Here is a 22,660-nt window from a genome sequence, read left to right as displayed (position 1 = left end):
ATATGAATCAGAAAAACGTCACAAATGCGACAGTTTTCTACGTTCTAGCGGCAAGAGATCAAAGAATAGAGTGGATCGTGTGGTATAAAAATAGTGCTTCTAAATATTAAGTATAAGTAAAAGCAAACACTAGGTTTCTAATGTATAATTTTCTGTCGGTACTAGGTAGCAACATTGAATATTCATCCCTTATGCACACGGAGTCGAGTATTTAGCTTCTATGCACACAGCCCAGTCTCTGTTTACAATCTAAACATTCTGGTCCTGTAAACAAATATCGAGACACTACTGTACTTTATTCATTAAAATGGCGGTTTTCAGGTGCCAGCGAACGAGATACAGCAGATGCTCGCCCTCCGGATGACAGCGGGACTGCACAAGTCTCGTCGAGGTTCCCCGAGCAAAAATCGAATTGCACAGCCGAGAATAGACACCGCCGGCACAAAAATACTGGCCTGTTATAACGCTCGCGAGCAGGGTTGTCGGCGTGGAATTTTTCGCGCGCGCGTTTTCCTCGCGCCCCGCGAACGGAAAACGAGCCGCAATAAAGTTTACAGCGCCGACTACCGTGTATTTATAGCCGGTCATTTCCGCGGGGATCCTCCTGGTAATTTTCGCTCGGTACGACTCCCCGGGACCACTCTTGTTTCGCATCCTCGCCGAGGGAACCCGTTCCGCTCGGCCGGATGAAGAACGATCGGCTAATTGGAAATCAATCACCGGGACCCTACTCGCGCATTTTTCGCCCCGGCTAGAACCACTTAGACTAAGCTCTTACCTCCTCCTCGTGGAACACGAGGAAAGCGCTCGTCAAGGTCGAATATGAATCTTCCAGTAATCGAATCGTCGCACGGGTATTTGAACTGAAAAAGCGATTGGATAGGCACATTCAGTAATGTAAAATGGTCACTTTCAGTGATCCGTACACCTGTAGTTTTAATCTAAAATCGTCATCTCTAGCAATTTGATCAACCACTGTACACTCTGACAAACAAACGGCGAGCACCAGTCGCGTCGCGATGAACGTTCCACACGATTGATCAATCTGGAGGCGGATCGTGCACCCCGTACGCAAAGTGTCAAGTTCAGAGCCTAACGCAGGCTCGATCCACGTGGTCGACCATGATCGACGCGGGGGTGAACCGACCAAGAACCTAACCGGCGCGAACCACTACGTACTTGTACATGCATACATACATTGTTGGACACCGTTTCGATCGGCGGCGAACGCCGACTGTAGGAAAAACCACCACCCTCGAAACCGCCACCCTGAAGTGTCAGTAGCGTGCCGTCTGTTGTTGCTATTGCACGAGTTTCCGCTATACTATCGGGCGAACACCGTTGATCGAGGAAAGTTGATCCGACAGAGCCACCGAAGAAAACGAGAAGAGGAAAAATCATTGCGGAGGACGAATGCGGTCGGGTGATGGGATACTTTTGACTGATCCATGAGATTTCGAATGTAAGTGCGCCCTTACGGGGGGTGGCTGACACTGTTTTTGTACTGTGTTCGGTTCGGTCTAAAATTCAGCCAAAAAATTTTTTAAATAATATTCGAACGCTTACCGGGGGTTGCTTTTAACAAGGTGGCTACCAGCACAGGCTTCAGCAACAACTATCATAGTTATAGACCGTGGACTTTATGCATTTGTGGTAAAAGCGACTAGGTCAAATGCAAAATATTTAATTGAACAAAGTGTTACCAAAGAAAATCCAATTATTACTCCTCAAGCAAAACACTATTTGAAACTACTCTTTTATCTTTGGCCAAGGTAATTGTTTCTCATTTGCAAATCTTATTCCATACAAGTTACATTATGTTCGACAGTTTACTATCCGGAAATAGTGTTCTACCCATCGTCGGACACGGTTGTTGAACGATCGATGAAGTCGCCGCGGCGTTTCCTTGTTTTTAATTCGCTCGCGACCGTCCTCGCGGAAATGGCGAGTTAGAAAGTAAATCGCAAACTGTTGGGTACGCTTCGATCGTTCGCAAAAACAACTCGCCTGAGTCCGCTCGTTAATTTTCTGGCCCATTCGGCCGTGGACCAAACGAGTCCCGCGATATACGAATCATTTTTTTCCTCGCCGCGTGGCGCTCGATTTTGCGTGTCCGATCTTAGTGGCTTTCACTTTCAAAATCACGACGATTGCGGCGGCGGCGGGCCGTTTGCGTTAATTCTTTGTAAAAAGGAAAGGTGCGAAATGAAAGGTTTAATGTGTACTGACCGGAACGAAGTCGCGAAACAGCCGTGTACTGCATAGGTAATTCTGGTTTGAAGAATATGCGTCTCAGGAAGTATTATCGATATTCCGGTCCGGGGCTTTACGATTCTGGTAAAAGCCACCGGCTGGTTTAATGCTAGTTGTGTTTTGGGTGACTGGCTCCGCAATTATGCTAGATCGAGTCGTAAACAATCTCCGGCTTACTATACCAATTTTATTTACCGGTTAAGTAACCAACAGTACTTAATCAATTATATGTTTAGATGCCTTACCCGACACTAGCTGAAAAAAGGTTTCTACGCGAACGTCCATCTTTATAAATAATTTTGCTAACTTTTCTATTTTTCCTCCTGCTTCGAGAGGAAATTTTTATTCAGTGAACAAAAGAAATTATATTTCTTGCTACATTGGTTTTCTTTGTGCTTCTTCTTCTTTTATTTTTAAGTACATACAATATGCGCATAAAAATCCGCAGATTATTTACAACAGTCCATCAATTGCGAAATACGTAGTAATAGTGATTTCGTTCACATTATGCTGTATAGAATCGTGGTCACGGTTAAGTGACACCAGCAGCGAACGTGTTAATGCCAACGCGAACGGCCGCGAGAGAAAAAAAGAAAAAAAAAAGAAACTTTTGCGAAACACAGCCGGATCGTACAGACTTTAATGCAGCTTTGTTCTTTATGTATGATACATACATTATCGATGAAGTGCCGAGAATTTCTATGGAATCACAATTAGTCGGCTCGGCAGAACTTTCGCTTCAATTAGGGTAGCTCGCGATTACCATCGGCTAGAGATTCCGACCTGTAAGCAAACCGTAATTAATCCGTATTGTATAAATTTGTGCGTTCACCAGAAAGATCCGCAAGAAAGGCTTTCACTATTGTGAGGCCCGGACAATTCGTGGTTTCGCGTCGATCCCGCCTTCTGCCACGTACATAGGATCTTTGTTGTTGATCCTATGGGACGTCTCTTGATGATCTAGACGCGCTGCGTGGGTCACACGAGTGCATGCAAAACGGCGAATTTGTAGTGGATTATTTAATAATAATCATTACGGTAAAATAAAAATTGTTTGCCTCAATCGCAAGACACAGGCGCTACATATATGAAATTCATTAAATGTTCTTACTGTTTTGCCAAAATTCCCAATCCAGTTATTAGTCAATTAGCATTTTATGGAACGCTTAGCTTATTGGTGAGATTTTCTACGGTATAGAATGTAACTATATTTTTTAGAATACGTTTCTGGTTAGGATAATACCAAACACGACACTATTTGGATCATAATTACTTGAGTAATCCACGTTAGAGTAGAACTAGAGTAGAACTTTTATCCGAACTAATTAGTAGAACAAGTACGGTTCAAATAGTATCGTGTTTGGAGTCGTTTTCATCAGAAAAGTGTCAGGAATATGTTGGTAGAAGGTTGATAAAAAAATCAGTAAGAACAAAAAAGTTTTACTTAGGAGAATAGGGTGCGTACGTGGTGTAAGTGTAGTTTAGTCCCGAAGTCTACTATATTGAGTTGTTCAGGTAACGATTTTGTTTGCAGGTGGACGAATGGTGCTTGTGAAGAGTCCGTCGCCGAGCCGAGGCGAGAAATCACAAAAAGAAAATGCGAAGAGGGATAAGAAAAGGAGCCGCGTGTCGCGCGGCAATAGTCCTTCGGATAAGACGGGATCTCGAGGGAATAGTCCAGGCAGAAGCGGGTCCAATGTCAAGAGGGTTGTGAGGAGCAGCCTGTTGCAGTCCCGGGGAAGCGAGTGAGTCCTCTAATTTACGCTAATTATCGCCAGACTGCGATTCGGTGGTCTTAAAAACTTTTTAAGAATTTTTTTAGGACTAATTGAATTCATACATCAGAGACCGCATGCGAGTAATGCAGGGTTAAATGCATTTCTCTTCGCAACTAATAATTGTAACTGGAAAATGACCACAGAATCATTTAACCCTTTGCACTCGAAGCTATTTTAACTCCAAAGCGAAACATTCCTTCCGACCTAGAATATTTCCCTTCTATATATATTTTTTCATGTTGTACATATGAAGATGTTCAGTAATTTATTAAATACAAACAAATTTAATAATTTAAAAAATATTTTTAATAATGATACAGCAATTTTTAGTGGGGCCTTACAGTCGCCATTCGAGTGCTAAGGGTTAAGTCTTGGGCGTGCTATAGTAATCTGCTTGTCCGTTCCGTCTAAACGTATCGAAACTATAACAATTTGTCTGAATGCTCGAACGGAAAGTTTGAGAATGATTGGGGTTGATTGTCGCCGATTAGGTGAAATTGTTTGCCAAGGTTAAGGTTGCCGCCTCGTTGAATATTTTACTTTAATAATTCGTGTTGCGGCTGCTTGAAAGGAATATCAATATTCCCACCGGCGTTCTCCATTAACGGAGAATGTAAACAGACGGCTCTCGACGATCTTTATCGTTCTACCTAAATATTTCCACACGGTAAGGAGAGCAACGCGATGTTCGCGAATAATCAATTCCGCGCTTCCGTCCTCCCCCTCGCTGAAATAGATCGCGCGTCAACATTCTTGTGGATATGTCTGTCTTATTGATCAGCTCGTGAATATTGCAACGATCGACTTTGTAATATTGTAACATTGCCGGCATCAATTTTTATCAATCGTTATCGAGCCGTTTCCTTGCATGATATCGACGCGGCGCAGATAATAGAAAAAGGCTTGCTAGAATACTCTCATCTGCCACGCGAAAACAGAGAACGCTGCTTGGAATCGAAATTCTTAAAAAAAAAAACCCCCCAATGCAATATTTTCAATGGCGACGCTTCACTATTTTTTAATGTCCATTTTATTTCGAGCTGATGTCGTCAGAGAAACATTTCTACCATTGATGTGAACAATTAGAGACCGGGAATTTTCAATATAGCATTTTTATCGACGCTATTTTACTAATTCGTTAAAATTGGTTGCATTAGCAATTATTTTAGACAGCATACAGCCTGTTATCACTGAAGCACAAAGCATCGTTTTAGAGCGGTGGTTCTTAACCTGGAGTGATCCCTGGGGGTGCGAGAGAAGTCTCTAAATTTTCGGTGGGAAATTTATTTTTCAATAAATAAATTGTCTTGCGATAGATTTAATTTTCCAAATAAAGAAATAAAGAAAAACACAGTTTTCAAGGGGGTGCGAGGACTTATTCTTAGATTCAAGGGGGTGCTGATCACTGAAAATATTAAGAATCACCGTTCCAGAGGAAGTATGTTCGTGGACAATTTCGAAGCGGAAAAGGGAGCGGGATTTATGACGAAGAGAACGGCGAACGAAGGGAAATCGTTCGGCGCGAAATACTGCAAAATAACACGAGCAGATCCAGGCCACCGATAGCCTTGATGCGACACTCTCGTCGAAGATGACTCGAGCCGCCTCATTTTTCCATTTTTGCGGTGTGGGGTGGGGGATTGGACGAGTAAAACCACCCCTTTATCTATCGCAAGAGGTGCGTGGGCGGTCGTTCGGGGGTTGCACGTTGATAGACGCATACGTCGCGGTTGCGACACATGTCGATGCCGCGTATCGATTGCGAGACCTTGCCGGGACTGTCTCTGTACTGTCGGTCAATATCGCGGCGATCGGCAACGTGTGTTGTATAAAGAGATCTCGACCGTTCGGACACGTGGGTTAGATAGTTTCTGCCGTTTCAGCACGCGATCCCACCGTTTTTTTTTTCTTTTTTTCCGGCCTGGAAAACCCCCACCCCCGCTATAGTCCCCGGTTTTTGCAGGGTCGGGCTGATAACAAATTAATGGGCACATTTGTGAACAATTTTGTGCGCCGAATGTGTCTAGCAATTTGTTCACCCTTACCGCTCGAATTGTGACTGTAAGGCACCACTAAAAATTGCTGTATCACTATTCAAAATATTTTTTACATTATTAAATTTGTTTGTATCTGATAATTTACTGAACATTTCGGTATTGTACGAGTAAATGGCACCATTTTCGTATATGGTTTGCGCGTTTGTAGCCAGAAAGGTGTAAAACGAGCTGTTTATTAGAATTGTTATTAATCTTCAATCGCTTGGACTACTTGCAAATTGGAAACTATTTGAACGTGTTTAGGAGGATGAGCGACGCTGCTAAAAATTTATTCATGGCAGATATTCAGCGTGCAATTGATCAAACTTTTTAAAGTTTTTTGGTTTTTACTGGATTGGTCTGTTATTAATAAGAAAGCTATCGATAGGCTTCCGATAGGTAAACCGTTCAGAATGTATGATGCAATAAAATAATAATCGCGACAGCAACGCATTTTCGCGAGGAAGAGCGAGTTTATCGCGACGATGCACTACAATTATGCTAAAAGCGCGATAAGACAGCGAGGACGCTCTACGCAGTCCTTTAAAATTGCGTTTCGACAGGAAACATTTTCAGGAATCGTGCAGCTCCTTTGCCCGCAAGCGTTTCCTTGAATCCTCGTAACGCGAAATGGTAATAAAACGGACGTAATTTCTGTATCGTCACGCGAGGCTCGGTATCGCCGTTATCGGTCGTTAATTAATTCATTAAGACCGCGAGGCATGGTATAGCGCGCAAAAATTCACGGAAAAATTCCCCTCGTCGAAAAACGCTCGATTTTCGAAACAAATCGTCGGAGCTTTTCGACCGATATCGGTTCCCAGAACTACAATTTTCTTTATCGATCATCCACCTGAGTCACCCGTCCCCTGTAAAAATGTCCCGTTGTTTGTTCTTCCCGACAATTATCTCATCGTCGCCGCCATTTCGTGGACAGGTGACATACGTCGCAGGGGAGCTTTTTAGCGGTCTGACGCAACGCAGGTCGAGCCCTCGCAGTTTCGATTCGTAATTGGTATTGAGATAGCTCACGATAAAATCGGCTGACATTGTTATATGATGATAGGCTACGTGTCAGTACGGAATGGTGGCAATACATCAGACTGTCCCATCGATTTTTGCCGAGTCATTTCTTTATTAACACCCCATCCCGCATCGTCGGGAGTAAACAATATTTCTTTGGCGTATCTTTGCTTCACAACTGTGTCGCGTCCTGATTTCTCTACAGAATTGTAAAGTACTGCGCCGTGATGTGCATAAGCTCGTTTCGATATTTTTTAAATGAAAAACTCGATTATTTATTGAGGCGTCTCTATTTTATTGAAGGGGCTACCACCGACCTCGAAAACCAAGAGAAAAAACATTTTTAAAGAAATCTGTAGGATACTGACCACTTGATACACACCCTTATAATAAACCTGTAATAGCATTTCTTGATCGAAACGTTTCACAACAACCTGATATGTATGTTGCAGCGAGATGTCGATGAGACAAACAAAATTGAGAAATAAATGGACGGTGCCTGGCGGCGAAGTACACGTAAAATCGAGTAGCTCAGTCAAGGATTTCGCCAAGGTCCAAACGGAGAGCCCGGAAGCTATGTCGCGCGAAAGTTTTCGCGTACTGCATCGAATCTTAAATGCATAAAATGCGCGCGCCCGGGCAACTGGAACCGCTATACGCAACCAGCAAGAAATTGATCGGACGTTGCGTGAACGTGCACCTTGTTGTCGTCGTGGCCGCCGTTCGACGCTATAGGAGACTAGTTTAGTCGATCGCGATGTTCCTGCTTCCGGCAAGCTCCTCCTAAGTGCAACAACCGACATTGACCCCATCCGTTTCAAGGGTTGACAACATATGCAGCGGCGATACCACGCTCGCGTACACGGTCCCACCGTGAATAAATAATTGCCCGCTAACGAGGAAACCATTCGAATCGGTAGCCGGGCATGCTCGCGCTTACTCACCGGCCCCAGAGTATGCAATTATCACCTATGAGACGCAACGAACGCGAACGCGCGTCTCTCTGTAATCGGCGCGCTAGGTATTTAGTCCTGGAACATGTTCATTATGCGACGGACGGCTTCTATATGTCCAGCATGTAAATAGGATCGTTGGAGGAATTGTTCCAGCATTTATCGCACATTAGTAGACTGGGAATTTTTATGCAAAATGGTCAGTCTTCTACAGGAAATAATATTGTACTTAAATGTTTTCCTGAAACTGAATTCTGGTTGCAGAAGTTCAACCAAAAAATAAAATTTTTTGCTCGGAGAAGCGTTTCCTCTCTGAGGGAACCGGTTGCACTTTCGATTCGGGCAATCGTCGAAGTAATCGTACCGCGATGAATCATTGACGGAGGCCACGGCACGAGAGAAAATGAAATTGATAAGTAAAGCCGGTCAATCACGCGAGAGTTTTCCCCGACCTGGCCCGATTGATTGAACCCTCTAAATTATTGAGCCGCCGTGTTCGAGGGTCAATCACGGAACGGCCAAACGGTTATTCCGGTTGAAACTATCCCGGCCGTGAAACGGGAAGAATGATCGGGTTCCGTAGGAAAGTGTTTGTGCTAGCCCATTCGTTGGGAATGTTCAGGAAGATCGTTGAAATATCGGTTGTTCTGTTCGCAGAACCGGCAGCATCGAGAGGCTGGTGGACGGTGACAAGAGGGTGATAGCCACGAAACACTTGCTTCCAGAGAATAATATAAATGTCGTCGTCAGGTGATCAGAAAAGTCTTAACATCCAACGCTAGAACTACCGAGCCCTAAACGAGACTGACGTCTTTTGCAAAAATACCAGGATTTAACTTATTCAGATTTCATACGATTACGGTAACGTTTAAATACTGGAAGGAAGAAGTTAAAAAATTTGTGAACTCGTATTTTTCCATTTTATAATTGTTGCTTCCACGAGAAATGATTCAATACTAAATAAATTGTCGTTTTTACAAGCTATAACATTTTAATCGTTTTTAGTGCTTGGTAGGCTTAGTGTTAATTCACTTCTCATTGCCGAGGATTGTTTTCTAAATTATGTCGGCTCTTGGATTTTAGAGTTCGTCCACTTAGCAATAGGGAAATCAAGAAGGGCGATCATATGGCAGTGGAGTTTCCCGGAGATGGACAAATTTACGTGAGTTAATTACCGTCGAAGACATATAAGTAATGAAAAACAGTGGCTTCCGGTGCTCCGTGAATGCTCGCTGGTCCTTCTTGAATTAACATTTGGAATCGTCGGTTTAGTGCGAAGGATCGCCGAACAGCGGGGACAAGAAGGGTAAATTATTTTCGTACAATGTTGTCTTCGAGCCCACGGCCTCTCAGGAGGACATCCTGCAGTTCTCAGGGATCAAGAAGCTCATCGAAATGGCGGTGGAAGGATTCAACTGCACCGCGTTTTGTTACGGGCAGACAGGAAGTGGGAAAACTCACACCCTCACAGGACCTCCGGAAATGGTAAGCTGATCGCAACCGCCAAAAACATCCCTCCGTACCTTCCCTTAAGTTCCCCTAACTATCCTCCAGCGAATTAAGTTAATTCCATTAACCCCTTTGACTCGAATTAAATGATTTTCGACGTGACCAAATTAACGTATCAAATTGTGGTGCCTGATATGCTTTGGTAACATGGTAACAATTTGGTAATCGACAAATTATGGTTAACGAGATTGTTTTTCAGAAACAAAAATATTTTGAAGTATAACCAGGAACTCGGAGACCAACAAATAATATATCGTAACAGCTGTTCGTTTCGAAGGCCGACACAACGGAAAGGCCAATCAACATGCATAGATAAGATAATGGCGGTTCATTACTTCATCGAACGGTTTACTACGCGGTATTCTTTTGTATACGAAAACAAACATGTTCGTTTAGGCGGTGACCGTTAATTCTTTTATCGTATGAAGACTGGACTGTAGGGACTGTAGCACCATGCGTGGTGTCGCTTTTTAACTTCAATGCAAAATCTTCATTTCTTTGCCTTTTTATGTTCTTTATCCTAGTTCGAAAGGATCAATTCTTACTCGGAGGACAACGGCCTGGTCTTCCGGTCTTTCGTCTACCTATTCAAGCTCCTGCAGGAACGGGAACAGTGCAACTTTGTTCTGAGAGCCTCCTTCCTGGAGATCTATAATGAGAAGGTAAACGTCGACCGTTCGAACGAAGCTACCGGATCGGTTCCGCGACAGAAATATTTTACAAAACGTATCTTTCTCTGACAGGTAATAGATCTGCTGAATCCTGGAACGTCGAGGAAACCGCTGATGGTCCGGTGGAGCAAGAAGACGCGGGGCTTCTTCGTCGAGAATCTTTTCACCGTCGAGTGCGAGGAGCTTGATGACCTTCTCGCGGTCCTCGAAGAAGGTGCCCGGTTATCGATTCTCACCTTTGCACTCTTGACTGATGAGCTTTAACCCCGTGTAATCGATCACCCGCACGCAGCATTACATTTTCAGTGGGCTAGAGCAATAGTGCGCAGTAGAAGTTCCAATTAAATAGGAATAACTCGAACACTTCCAATTACTTTCATAACTCTAATAATTAATAAGACGCCGGAGCCAAATAGGAGGTCCTTTCTTTTTTTTTTAGACAGTCTGAAACAATTTAGTCATTCTAAATAAGGAATATTATGTCGTGTACCTTTTTTTTATTTGACTTCGCCATTTTTGTCGTAAATTCATAAAATGCCCAGTCTGCTAATAATTCTAGTAATGCCATCGACACATTTAAAGCTTCCTCTTATCCTTTCGTGTCCAAGAACCATGTATCTACCTACAAAACGAGATGTCTATTCTGTTCAGGTATGAGAAACAGATCTGTCGGCGCGCACAACATGAACGATCACTCCAGCAGAAGCCACAGCATCCTTACCGTTAGTATTACGTCTGAGCAACAAGTAAGTAACACCATTAGAACACCGTTAACACTTTACCTACCGGCGGATAATTAATAGTCTCCTAGAAATCAATGGTTAAGTGCTGAGGATATTTTTACAATTTCTTCTGCAGCAATAACGACGCCAATTATTAAACAGCAGGTTACTTATAGTGACGCCGGTTAATAATGTATGTCGAGATCATTATTAAGCTGTCTACTAATGTAGCACAGTCACGAAGAAGCTTACTATTATTCCATAAAGCTTGAACACCTTCTTAAAATCCTCAATAGACTGCAGATTTTCTGCACTTATAACAAAAACGAGTGGTCGATATTTAAAACAGCGGAGAGCTTAAAATAATTGAAAATTCCCAATCTTACTATCAAACTAATCAACTTCCGGTGGGTAAAGTGTTAAAACAAAAGCACTCGAATCGAAGTGAATCGAATGAACGACTAACCAACGAACAACAACAGATGGACAACAGCGTTTTCATCTCGAAACAAGGGAAGATCAACTTCGTCGACCTGGCGGGCAGCGAGATGACGAAGAAGACGCAGAGCGAAGGGAAAACCTTGGAGGAGGCGAACAACATCAACAAGAGCCTGATGGTTCTAGGTAGGGGGATGCAGGATAGTCCAATGTAAACTCTATCGTAATTGAATTAAGCTTGATGCTACGTCTCGTACAAGTTCTCGGCGTCAATTATGCAGACGCGGCCCGCGAAGATCGATCGTTTCGAAACAAAAGGGCACCACCGGTGCTCCTTTTTTTCTGCACTATGTCAATGTCTCGAACTGCGATCGATCGGGCCGAGATAAAACGAGAATTACATTGGAACTACGCTGTCGAATGTTAATACAATGTAAACGGGGGGTCGGCCTGTGTTTGAAAGTCGTCGCTTTTTTCCCCCCTGGACAGGCTACTGCATATCCTCGTTGAGCGATGCTAAACGCAAGGGCGGCCACATTCCTTATCGGGACAGCAAGCTGACCAAACTCCTCGCGGACAGTTTAGCCGGCAATGGCGTCACGTTGATGGTACGATCGTGCCAACCGTAATTTCCACGCGATCGCTTTTCTCGGTAATCCCCAGGCTTATTGGTTTGCGGAACTTTCAGATTGCCTGCGTTTCCCCAGCCCGATCCAACGCCAGTGAGACACTGAACACCCTGAGGTACGCAGCGAGGGTGAGGAAGATCCGAACGAAGCCCATCGTGGTGATGGTGAGACGGCCGACTGTTCATTACACGGTCCAACATCGATTTTGAGTTTTACATCCTGTTGTTGTCCATAGATTTTAACGCGCGAGTCTAATTCTTAACTTTGCTGATTTTTCCTGTTGGAATCGTAGTTGCTGTGTGAATATTTCTTATTTGCGATGATTCTGTAGACTCTACTGAATACAATGATGTGTTTTCTTTTTTAAATTAAATTGTACACGTTTAAACATGCTCAAATAATATTTAAATAAAGCGTGACGTGTTCAACGCGCTTTGTCGATTATTTATCAATTTATTTGGAAACTGAAAGGTCCTAATTGTTATATTTAGGAGAATCTACAGAATCTACGCAAGGAACATTCATATAGTTTTTACGGTTCAGGCAGAAAAAATTCTTAAAATTGCAAGGTTCGTGTATTCCTTTAAATTAAATTTTTTAAAAACGAAGAATGCTGGGAAAATACCCTATGAACTCTATTGTAATAGTGCACAGAAAGCGTCTATTGATTAACAAAACACAAGATTGGTGTATGATAATGTTACCAGCGGAGGGGATACAGCGGAGTAATCATTATAAAACGAACGCTATTGCGTAGGACCCCCGGGAAGCTTTGATCCTGAGCTTGAAACGCGAGGTGGGAGCCTTGCAGACCGAAAATGAGCACCTTAGGGCAGCCCTACATCTCAGCGGCGATGGCCAGAACATAGTTCGAAGTGAATCAAAGGGTAAAATGAAAGAACAATGCCAGTAGATTGCAATATTAGGTCGAGCCACAATTAACACTCCATATTTTTCTAAGTTATTCTATAAAAATTGGGATACAAATATTTCAACAAATAAGTCTACCTCCTTTCCGAAATGAACATGTCGGAAGGAACGACTAGTTTGTACCACGCGAAGATTATTTTTGGCTCAACCTATTGGAAGAATCTAACAGATACCAGTAGGGAGAGCAAAGTTCCTTTTATTGTCACTACCCAAACACTGATCATTACGATTACAGCGGAGCGGAAGATCCCGTTGACGCCTCCGGTCGTTGACCTGGACAAACTGTCCGAAATGGAGCGGCCAGAGTTGAGTCAGCTGATTCACGCGTACATCACAGAGAACGAGGCTCTTCGTCGAGAGAACGCCGAATTGTATGCCACCAGAGAACAGGTGATCCGGGACCAGGAGCTAGTCTGCAGAGAGAACGAGCGACTCCTGAAGAAACTGGAGGACGTGAACTCGTAAGTGCGATGCACTCCGAGCCGGTCGCGACAGCCGATATTTCACTAATCCCGTAGGATTTATTACTGCAGAGTATGTTGTCGATCGCCGATCATACCTGCCAGGCCTACCTACTCCGCAGAAGTGCTGAATGACAGCAACAATGAGGACGCACCTGGCGCGACAAACGTTTGGACCAACCCCAATGTTGAACCCACCCCTCTCTCCTCTGTGCGTGCATAAAGTTTGATGGTTTCTACGTCGATTTAGTGTACATAGTCTGTTTATTTGATATCGAGTTCTATTCTTATTTTTGGAAAGTAAAATACGAGAACTTGATATAAGTAAACGGATCTTTATGCAAAATAAACATGTTCTGCTTCGATTACAACTGGCGTAAGTGAAATGAAAGATTATTTTGAGACTAAAGAATAATTTCCGTGTCTCAGGACATGATCAGGCGCGGACTGTACAAGTCGACGAGCAACATGCCGGAGAAGATACAAAAGGAATTGGACAAACGGAGAATCGTAGGAAGCCACAATAACATAGCCGAGACTTACAAAGACAAAAGCCAGCACCGTCGCCACAACTCGTGGGACAATGGGAATGGTGTCGTCAGAATGAGTCCAGACCAGGCCATATCGCCTATACACCTTAATCAGTAAGTAGCACAAGTGTGTGGCTCGTGCGAAAGCTGTCTAACAATCCTACTTTTCTTCCAAAAACCTACGGAAATGTAAGTCTTCCGTAGAAGAAGAATTCAAAAGACCATTGTACACATTGTGGACTGAAGTTCAGCGACATGTCGAATGGGAATTAATTGATCAAGTATCATTGGGGTCTGGAAAGAAGAGACTCGGAATGAATGCGGGATCTTATTGGTCAGGCCAGCGCAGCTTACTCCTCTTGCCCTCTGTGCCGTTCCGAGTTTGTTCTTTCCAAACCCCAACAATATATGATGAGAAGATTAAGGACTTGTACACTGCCCGACATTTCTATAAAGTCTGAATAATAGCAAAATATAAACGCAGGTGCAATAATATTAGTTTCCGAAATATCCGCGAAAATGGAGGTAACTTTACAGAAATTTTTGGGCAGTGTATTTAAACGATAGGTGGCCATGAGGAAAGGCTACATGCCACATCTTTTCCAAACGACTGAAGTGTTTTTGAGAGGGTTGAAGACATCAGCGAACTCCTTTCTACAATGTGTAGCCGCACGTATACCAGACTACATTGCTATTCCGTAAATTGATTGGAGGATCGCGTGGTCGCAGGTACAAGAAGGCGAGCGTTCGTCGCACATCGACAGTGCCTGAAGAGAGGAGGCCTTCGGAGACCATCGACGTTTTAGGCGAGCCAGTCCAGCCGACCGAGCACTTCAACGAGTCTCCGGACTCTATTCTCAGCGGCCCCTTAGAGATGGTGAACAGTGCGCCGGACACGGCAGAATCGGAGACCCCTACGGCACCTTTTCCAGCGGTGTCGCACACGTCGTCGCCATTCGGGACGCTGGAACATGAGGAGGCAATCCACTCGACCCACGCCAAGGAGGATGAAACCTCGGGCAGAGCGTTTGGCAGTCCGATCCCCAACGACGAAGACAAACCTCTTTGAACACCCCGCAAAATTAGTATGGTAGTCGACGACCATGTTTGGACCTGGACCAGGTCAACAGGCTGAAGAGCCTAACGGAGAAATGATAAAATAGAAAGAGAATTTGACCGCAAAATCGTAGCGCAACTGATCTACGAATTTTAAATGAAGCTTTAGGCGGGCGTAGTTCTTGCGGAGATATTAAATGAAAAAATGTATTTTTAGCGTAGTCGGATTCCTCTTTAACCCCTAGATGAACCCTAGATTGACGATAGAAACATCTGAATCTTGTAATATCGGACGATCCGCCAAATGTTTCAACCAATTTATATTGAATATCAAATGTAACTATTTCATTCCATGCGTCTTGCTTCATTTTTACGCGAATATTTTTCTCGTTAATGAGTTACCCCGGACGATAGTTTAGTTATCGAGGGTTAAAAGAATGCACAACTTTGCCATTTAACCATCCCCCAGCTCTAATATTTTCTGAGATATTCCATGAAACATGGTTCTCGCCCTAATCCACGAGGGCTGTCTAATACTATTGCAAGAACTACGTCAAGAATTTTGTTAAGGTCTGTAGATGTCGCTTCGGGATGCCCCTTTGTTAGGAGACTACGAGTGACCTTGAGGACCTACTGGTTCTACAGCAACTCGCTGTAGATCGTCGTACAAGTTCTGCCCGCTGATCTCCACAGAGTAGCGATTCCGTGTTATCTCCGTACAGTCTCCGTGATTTTATTTTTCTAAATAAAACGAGCCACTTTCGCAACCGTCAAGGTCAAGCTTTTTGTTTATCTCGACGGACAGAACTTTCGCGGCGACGCGAAAGAAACGAAATGGAACCAACCCGTATATTTATATACATACATATATATATATCTATTTTTTTTAAAGTAACGACACAACGAATCTCGCGTGTTTTCGAAGCGACCGGAGGCGTGTGGCGCGTAGTAGACGATTTATTTCCACGTAGACAGCATAACTGTGTGTGAGAACTTAGGCGTGAATCCCAACGGTCATGGTCACGCATCGAATTCTACCTCCCAATAATAATGTTTCTCGTCGTTCAGACCTGAAACGGTGTGGACCAACTTATTCTGTGCAATAAAGTATATTTGTTTGTTTTATGGGTCGTGGTTCTTTGTCATGCCTGTCGGACTCGGACTTGGAAAAGTTTCGTAGCCGCTAAAGATAGCCGGTTCGATACACAAAAGAAAAGCGTTCGCAGGCGAATGGAATGGTCAGAACATTGTCGCTCGTCCGGCGCCGATAAGAAAATTCTATAAAAAGACAATGTGACCCATTGTGCTCGTTATCGGCGCGAGACGAACGATTCTCCGACTCTGTGCCAATAATTTGCCGGCGACGCGTGCATAATTCGTCAGATAAACATCTTGCCACGTCAGATAAACAGGAACGTGAGGGAACGGATAGATAATAGACGCGATCATGCTCACGGATAATGCGTGTTCGCAGATGGCGTTCGCACGGGTTTAGAACATTTGCTAGAAACACCGGTTTCGGTTCACGCATTGGTCGGAATTATTTCAACCGCAATCAGTCCATACTATTCGCAACCAATCGCGTCGGTTCACTCGGGAATTCTGCGATCTGATTGGCCCGTTTCGCGAGCCAATGAACCGCGCCAGTTCGAACGGATAAATTCACGGTTCGAGGTTAACTAAACGTCAGGGAAACAATGAAACACGGAACAAAATTTTAATCCCGGAAATGCTGGATCCTGTCTCGATCCGTATTTGTAACGTTTCATCGACATTGCTTCAGAGAACGTCGCGGAACCGGACCGATTCGCAACGAAGGAAGTCGCGCCATTCGCGAAACCCGACCAACCTGTTTTACCGATCGTGCCGAGAACCCTCGTCCCCACTTTATCGAGAAAGCATCGATGATATCGCGATTAGCGGTGGTGCGACTGCGAGGGAGTAGCAACAGCGCGGATGAAAGAACGAGAATCATTCTTGGATGGACAGTGGTATCGTGGTAAAGTGCGCTCACAGTCTAGAAAGGGTAGATTGGCAACTACGACGAGGAAGAAGAGAAGAGAGGCGCGGCGAGAGAGAGAGAGAGAGAACGAGTGACAGGGAGGAGAGGAGAGGAGAGAGAGAGAGAGCGGGCGCGTGCGGCAAGGTCGGTGTGGCGTGCGGTGAAGTTTACGGGCTTTATTAAAGTGCAGTCGGACGGGTTGAAAAAAACAATCGACGGACATAATACGGCGCCCCGTGAAGTCCGATGTCTAGTGCTGAGGTGGTGGAGAGCTCCGTTGACCCCCCAGCCAAGAAGCGACGCGTTGCTGCCACCACGGGAGGAGCCGACGACTCGACGACGATCGCAGACATGGCGAAAAATGGCTCGACGTCTCGGGCTCCCGCCGAAATCGACGAGGGCCTATACTCCAGGCAGCTCTACGTACTCGGCCACGACGCGATGCGTCGAATGGCCACCTCCGATGTTCTGATTTCTGGTCTCGGTGGTCTCGGCGTCGAAATCGCTAAGAACGTCATCCTCGGCGGCGTCAAGTCCGTTACCTTGCACGATGACGCGTTGTGCCAGATCTCCGATCTCGGCTCGCAGTTCTACCTCAAAGAGGCAGACATAGGTGAGCGCGATTCGCACGCGAACACCTTTAACCCCTCGCGCTATCATTCCATTTCACGCTCCCACCGATGTCCACCTCCTTCGAAACCTCCTACGAGGAAAATCTGGGAGAAGGGACGTCTATCATACGTCTACATTTTCTCCAAAATATCAATAACGGAAAAATTTAATCATATTCCGACTTAAATGAATCATATATACATATATATATAGGTATATTTAGTAGATTTTGTTCGAATTTTTCGTCACTACTCCGATTCGATATAAAACACGGGGTTAACCATACACAACGCCGTGTAACGTTCAAGTCGCACATCTAGTATTGGCAGTTTTCGAATCTTATCTTGTTTTCTCGCCAGAATTTAACCCCCTGTAACTTCGAAATCACTCGCTCGTTATTTTGCGATTTTTGGCTTTTCTTTTTTATATCACTGGGCTGTTGCAAAGAATTTTTTCTATTGCAATCTTGTAGTTTTTTTTTTTTTAACAACAGTTCAATAGAACTATAATAATACAGAGTGTTCCATCTGCAGTGTTATGAAATCATCTAAGGTCAGACATGCACTGACAATTTGCAGAATAACAAAGAAGAATTTTGCAACTATAAATTTATATATTGATTTAACAATATACATTTTATATCAATTCTTTTCTCAATTATTGAGTACAGTCTGTACACATTGATGTGCTCATTGATCAAAGAGAGACTTCCTATCTCTTTTGTTAAGATTATTACATTGCATCAGTTTGTGCAAAGAGAATGTAGTCATGAATAAGTAGCTGAATCATAATTAAGAGATGCGATACTTACCTGAATCCAATAGACGATATTTTTTATACTATCTGGAAAATAATTAAAATATATCTATTTAAATTAATCTAGCACAATCTATCTCACTCATGAGACTGACACATTATGGTTTATTTTCAGGTAAAAATCGAGCCATTGCTTGTTGCCAACGTTTATCAGAGTTGAACAATTATGTTCCCACTCGTCATCACACTGGACCTCTAACAGATTGTTACATCAAGAAGTTCAAAGTTGTTGTACTTACTGAAGCTCCCCTCAGCGAACAGTTGCGCATTTCTGAGATCACCCATGCGAATGACATAGCGCTCATCATAGCAGATACCAGAGGCCTATTTTCTCAAGTATTCTGTGATTTTGGGAATACATTCACTGTGGTCGACACCAATGGCGAGCCACCTGTCAGCGCAATGGTAGCCAGCATTTCAGAGGATGCCGAAGGTGTTGTGACATGCTTGGAGGACACTCGTCACGGTATGGAGGATGGCGACTACGTCACGTTCTCCGAGATACAGGGAATGACAGAATTGAACGGGTGTGACCCGATCAAGATCAAAGTTCTTGGTCCATACACCTTCAGCATTGGGGACACATCGAAATATTCCGAGTACGTACGTGGCGGCATAGTAACTCAAGTTAAAATGCCAAAGTCTCTGCATTTCGTCCCCTTCAAAGAAGCTCTGAAGAAGCCAGAGTTCCAGATCACAGATTTCGCGAAGTTCTACCATTCGGAACAGATTCACTTGGGCTTCATGATGCTTCATCGTTACCAGGAAACAAAAGAAAAACTGCCAAGGCCATGGAACCAAGAGGACGCCGATGAATTTTTAGCTCTAGCTAACACGGTAAAGGAAGAAATGGGCATTGAAACTGAAGTGAATACCGAACTGTTGTCCACGTTCGCAAAGATATCCTCCGGCAATTTAAGTCCGATGAACGCGACCATTGGAGGGATCGTAGCCCAGGAAGTGATGAAAGCCTGCTCTGGAAAGTTCCACCCTATATATCAGTGGCTGTACTTCGATGCAATCGAATGTCTGCCAGCAGATCGCTCTGAACTCTCAGAAGAAGACTGCTGCCCCACGGAATCCCGCTACGACTCCCAGGTCGCCGTGTTCGGCCGGAAATTCCAGTCGAAGATTGGTAACTTGAAATACTTTGTTGTAGGAGCAGGTGCCATCGGTTGTGAGTTGCTCAAAAATTTCGCCATGCTGGGCGTCGGCGCTCAGAACGGTAGCGTCACGGTCACCGACATGGACCTGATCGAGAAGTCGAACTTGAACAGGCAGTTCCTGTTCAGACCGTCGGACGTTCAACAGTCGAAATCGTCGACTGCGGCCAGAGTCATCAAAGGTATGAACCCGGACATGAAAATAATCGCTCATGAAAACAGAGTCTGCCCAGAAACAGAGAAGATATATAACGACGACTTCTTCGAGGTCTTGGACGGTGTCGCGAACGCTTTAGATAACGTGAACGCTCGTATTTATATGGATCGTCGTTGTGTATATTATAGAAAGCCTCTCTTGGAATCCGGTACCTTAGGAACGAAGGGTAACACCCAAGTCGTTGTTCCATTTTTAACAGAATCGTACAGCTCGTCGCAGGACCCCCCGGAAAAGAGTATACCAATTTGTACGTTAAAGAACTTCCCGAACGCTATAGAGCACACTCTGCAATGGGCCAGAGACAACTTCGAAGGTCTGTTCCGGCAGGCCGCGGAAAACGCCGCTCAATATATCTCTGATCCCCAGTTCGTCGACAGAACACTGAAACTGCCTGGTGTACAGCCACTAGAAGTATTAGAATCTGTTAAAACAGCGCTGGTCGATGAGAGACCGAAAGCGTTCGCCGACTGCGTCGCATGGGCACGTTGTCATTGGCAGGAACAGTACAGTAATCAGATCAGACAGCTTCTGTTCAATTTCCCGCCTGATCAAGTAACATCGACCGGTCAACCGTTCTGGTCTGGGCCGAAGAGGTGCCCGGAGCCGCTTACGTTCACCGTGAATGATCCACTGCATTTAGAATACATCGTAGCTGCCGCCAACTTGAAAGCTAAGGTCTACGGAATCCCTACGAACAGGAACCGGGAGGAAGTCGCTAGGATTGCGAGTACCGTGAAGGTACCGGAATTCACACCCAAGTCTGGAGTGAAGATCGCCGAGACGGACTCGCAGGTTCAGGTGTCCAATGGCAGCGGCAACGTAGATCACGAGAGACTCACTCAGCTGCAGGAGGAACTGCCGAAGATCGACGAGCTGAATGGTCTGGTAATCTATCCTCAGGAGTTCGAGAAAGACGACGACACCAACTTCCACATAGACTTCATCGTGGCTGCCTCGAACCTCCGCGCCACCAACTACAAAATCGTGCCAGCCGACAGGCATAAGAGCAAGCTGATCGCCGGCAAAATCATCCCTGCGATCGCGACCACCACCTCGGTTGTGGCTGGCTTGGCATGTCTCGAATTGATCAAGCTGACCCGCGGCATCCAGGATCTGTCCGTTTACAAGAACGGCTTCGTCAACCTGGCTCTGCCCTTCTTCGGCTTCTCCGAGCCTGTCGCTGCTCCGAAATTGAAATACTACGACACAGAATGGACACTGTGGGACCGGTTCGAAGTAAAAGGGGAACTGACGCTCAAGGAGTTCCTCGACTACTTCAAGGAGCACCATAATCTGGAGGTCACCATGCTGTCCCAGGGTGTTTGCATGCTCTACTCGTTCTTTATGCCCAAGGCCAAGTGTCAGGAACGTATGGGACTATTGATGTCCGAGGTAGTCAAGAAAGTATCGAAAAAGAAGCTGGAGCCGCATGTACGCGCTCTGGTCTTCGAACTTTGCTGTAACGACTCTGATGGTAACGATGTGGAGGTCCCATACGTACGCTACACTTTGCCCTGAAAGCTCGTCGATATCGCCGGTTAATGAGAGATGTCTACTTAACTGACTTAGCGGTAGTAATTTCTACAAATTTCTATTTTACAATACGGTACAGGAGAATATTAATCTTCGTCTATGTAAGGCTCTCAAAGTAAAGATTCATTTTTATCGCCGATATGCTTTGTAGCATTTCATAGGAAGCATCCGCCGGGATTCACTGAGTTCATCTTACTATGCATAATCTCCCTTTCAATGAAAATTCACTTTGAAAAGCTGTTCTCGCGAAAAAAAATCTTTCGTTTCTTATAAATGTCTCTTTGATTTTTCTGTGTTATTGCTCCTGTGAAGCTTAAAGTTCTGTTCGATAATCGTAAATTCGTAGTTCAAGCGTTTCTTTTCGACTTTTCGGTCAGTGATGTTTCTTGAGAAGAAAAAAAATATGAAAAAATAAAATAAACGTCTAGACATTAAATGATTGGAACTGTCGATAAGGATGTAAGGGGATACAAATTTGTACAAGAGAATCCGTACCGAGTTTCCGCGATGTTGTTCGAGAAAGAAAAAAATAAAAAGATAATGAAATACGATAGTTGCGCTGCTAGAGAGTCCATATTGGATCTTAAAGGGAATTGTCATGGTAAGAATTTTCTTGGGACTCGCCCTTCACGACTTTATGTATAGAATCGAATGTAAATTACTGAACGATAAACTCAATGATCCTTAGACGCATAATGCTGGACACATTAATATAGACCATATAGATAATCGTGAGAATAACGAGCGCAAAATATATATTGCCTCTCCGTCGTATTTTTCTTTCCCCGTTTCTTTTTGTTCACGCGGTTACTTCGCGATCCATGGGCGTGCGAGCGATCAATTTCTCTTTTCCTCACCGATCCATTTTGTCCTTAAAACTCTCTTTGCTGTCAAGGCTCGATACCATTAAGATTTATTGTATTCGATGCGTTGTCGATGGTCTTGAATTGTCCGCTTTATTTGTCGAACACCGAATGTGTGAACTTATATTGGCTAAGGCTGTTTGTTGTTATGGAAGATATGCTGCATTTAAATTTCTATGAACACGATTTTTGGAAAAAGCTTCGAAAGGATGAAAAAAAATAATAATAAAGAACGAATTGCACACTTTAGACCAAGGAAATACAAAACTAAAAAAAAAGAATGATATTTTGTTAATTTTAGGATAATGCGGATATTTATTGTATTATTTTATCAATAGATAATAAATAGATGTGTTTGAATTTCAAGAGACATGAGAAATATAGTGTCGAAAAGTAAAAGTGTCTGTCCTATTTCATTATTTCATCTTATTTACAATAAATAATTGTTACAGATGTGCGAGAACC

At 44.0% G+C, this 22,660-nt stretch overlaps 2 protein-coding genes and 2 long non-coding RNA genes across 6 annotated transcripts; 2 read left to right on the top strand and 2 right to left on the bottom strand.

Moving 5' to 3' along the window:
• Positions 1–61: 61 nt before the first annotated feature.
• On the bottom strand, positions 62–1,401 carry LOC143359596 (uncharacterized). The gene is made up of 2 exons (XR_013083135.1): positions 1,198–1,401; positions 62–264 (listed from the first exon to the last, which is right to left on the bottom strand). It is a non-coding gene; the product is annotated as an uncharacterized LOC143359596 (long non-coding RNA).
• On the top strand, positions 1,291–16,114 carry LOC143359594 (kinesin-like protein KIF12). 3 transcript variants are annotated; one of them, XM_076797629.1, is made up of 16 exons: positions 1,291–1,462; positions 3,788–3,998; positions 8,701–8,793; positions 9,127–9,205; positions 9,316–9,528; positions 10,077–10,214; positions 10,296–10,437; positions 10,875–10,969; positions 11,428–11,569; positions 11,873–11,991; positions 12,072–12,176; positions 12,770–12,899; positions 13,178–13,403; positions 13,461–13,614; positions 13,833–14,047; positions 14,663–16,114. In XM_076797629.1, the coding sequence occupies exons 2-16, from the start codon at positions 3,796–3,798 to the stop codon at positions 15,000–15,002; spliced, it is 2,394 nt and encodes a 797-aa protein (XP_076653744.1). In that variant the 5' UTR covers positions 1,291–1,462; positions 3,788–3,795; the 3' UTR covers positions 15,003–16,114. The 3 variants fall into 3 exon arrangements, with proteins under 3 accessions (XP_076653744.1, XP_076653745.1, XP_076653746.1); XM_076797630.1 differs by having other exon boundaries at positions 1,292–1,462; positions 13,476–13,614; XM_076797631.1 differs by having other exon boundaries at positions 1,292–1,462; positions 14,647–14,840.
• Positions 16,115–16,949: 835 nt separating this feature from the next.
• Uba1 (ubiquitin-like activating enzyme 1) lies at positions 16,950–22,594 on the top strand. Its single transcript, XM_076797628.1, has 2 exons — positions 16,950–17,604; positions 18,535–22,594. The coding sequence occupies exons 1-2, from the start codon at positions 17,238–17,240 to the stop codon at positions 21,315–21,317; spliced, it is 3,150 nt and encodes a 1,049-aa protein (XP_076653743.1). The 5' UTR covers positions 16,950–17,237; the 3' UTR covers positions 21,318–22,594.
• LOC143359597 (uncharacterized) lies at positions 17,858–18,174 on the bottom strand. The gene is made up of 2 exons (XR_013083136.1): positions 18,095–18,174; positions 17,858–18,058 (listed from the first exon to the last, which is right to left on the bottom strand). It is a non-coding gene; the product is annotated as an uncharacterized LOC143359597 (long non-coding RNA).
• Positions 22,595–22,660: the final 66 nt, after the last annotated feature.

Source organism: Halictus rubicundus, chromosome 12, assembly GCF_050948215.1.
Source record: "Halictus rubicundus isolate RS-2024b chromosome 12, iyHalRubi1_principal, whole genome shotgun sequence".
Taxonomy (NCBI): domain Eukaryota; kingdom Metazoa; phylum Arthropoda; class Insecta; order Hymenoptera; family Halictidae; genus Halictus; species Halictus rubicundus.
This window is presented reverse-complemented; position numbering and strand designations above follow the sequence as displayed.

Bases quoted from the DNA above. Each gene is read 5' to 3' on its own strand.
- Uba1 (XM_076797628.1), top strand. From the start codon at position 17,238: ATGTCTAGTGCTGAGGTGGTGGAGAGCTCCGTTGACCCCCCAGCCAAG. The intron at 17,605-18,534 runs GTGAGCGCGATT...GTTTATTTTCAG, and splicing joins CCTCAAAGAGGCAGACATAG to GTAAAAATCGAGCCATTGCT.
- LOC143359594 (XM_076797629.1), top strand. From the start codon at position 3,796: ATGGTGCTTGTGAAGAGTCCGTCGCCGAGCCGAGGCGAGAAATCACAA. The intron at 9,529-10,076 runs GTAAGCTGATCG...TCTTTATCCTAG, and splicing joins TCACAGGACCTCCGGAAATG to TTCGAAAGGATCAATTCTTA. The intron at 11,992-12,071 runs GTACGATCGTGC...CGGAACTTTCAG, and splicing joins GCAATGGCGTCACGTTGATG to ATTGCCTGCGTTTCCCCAGC.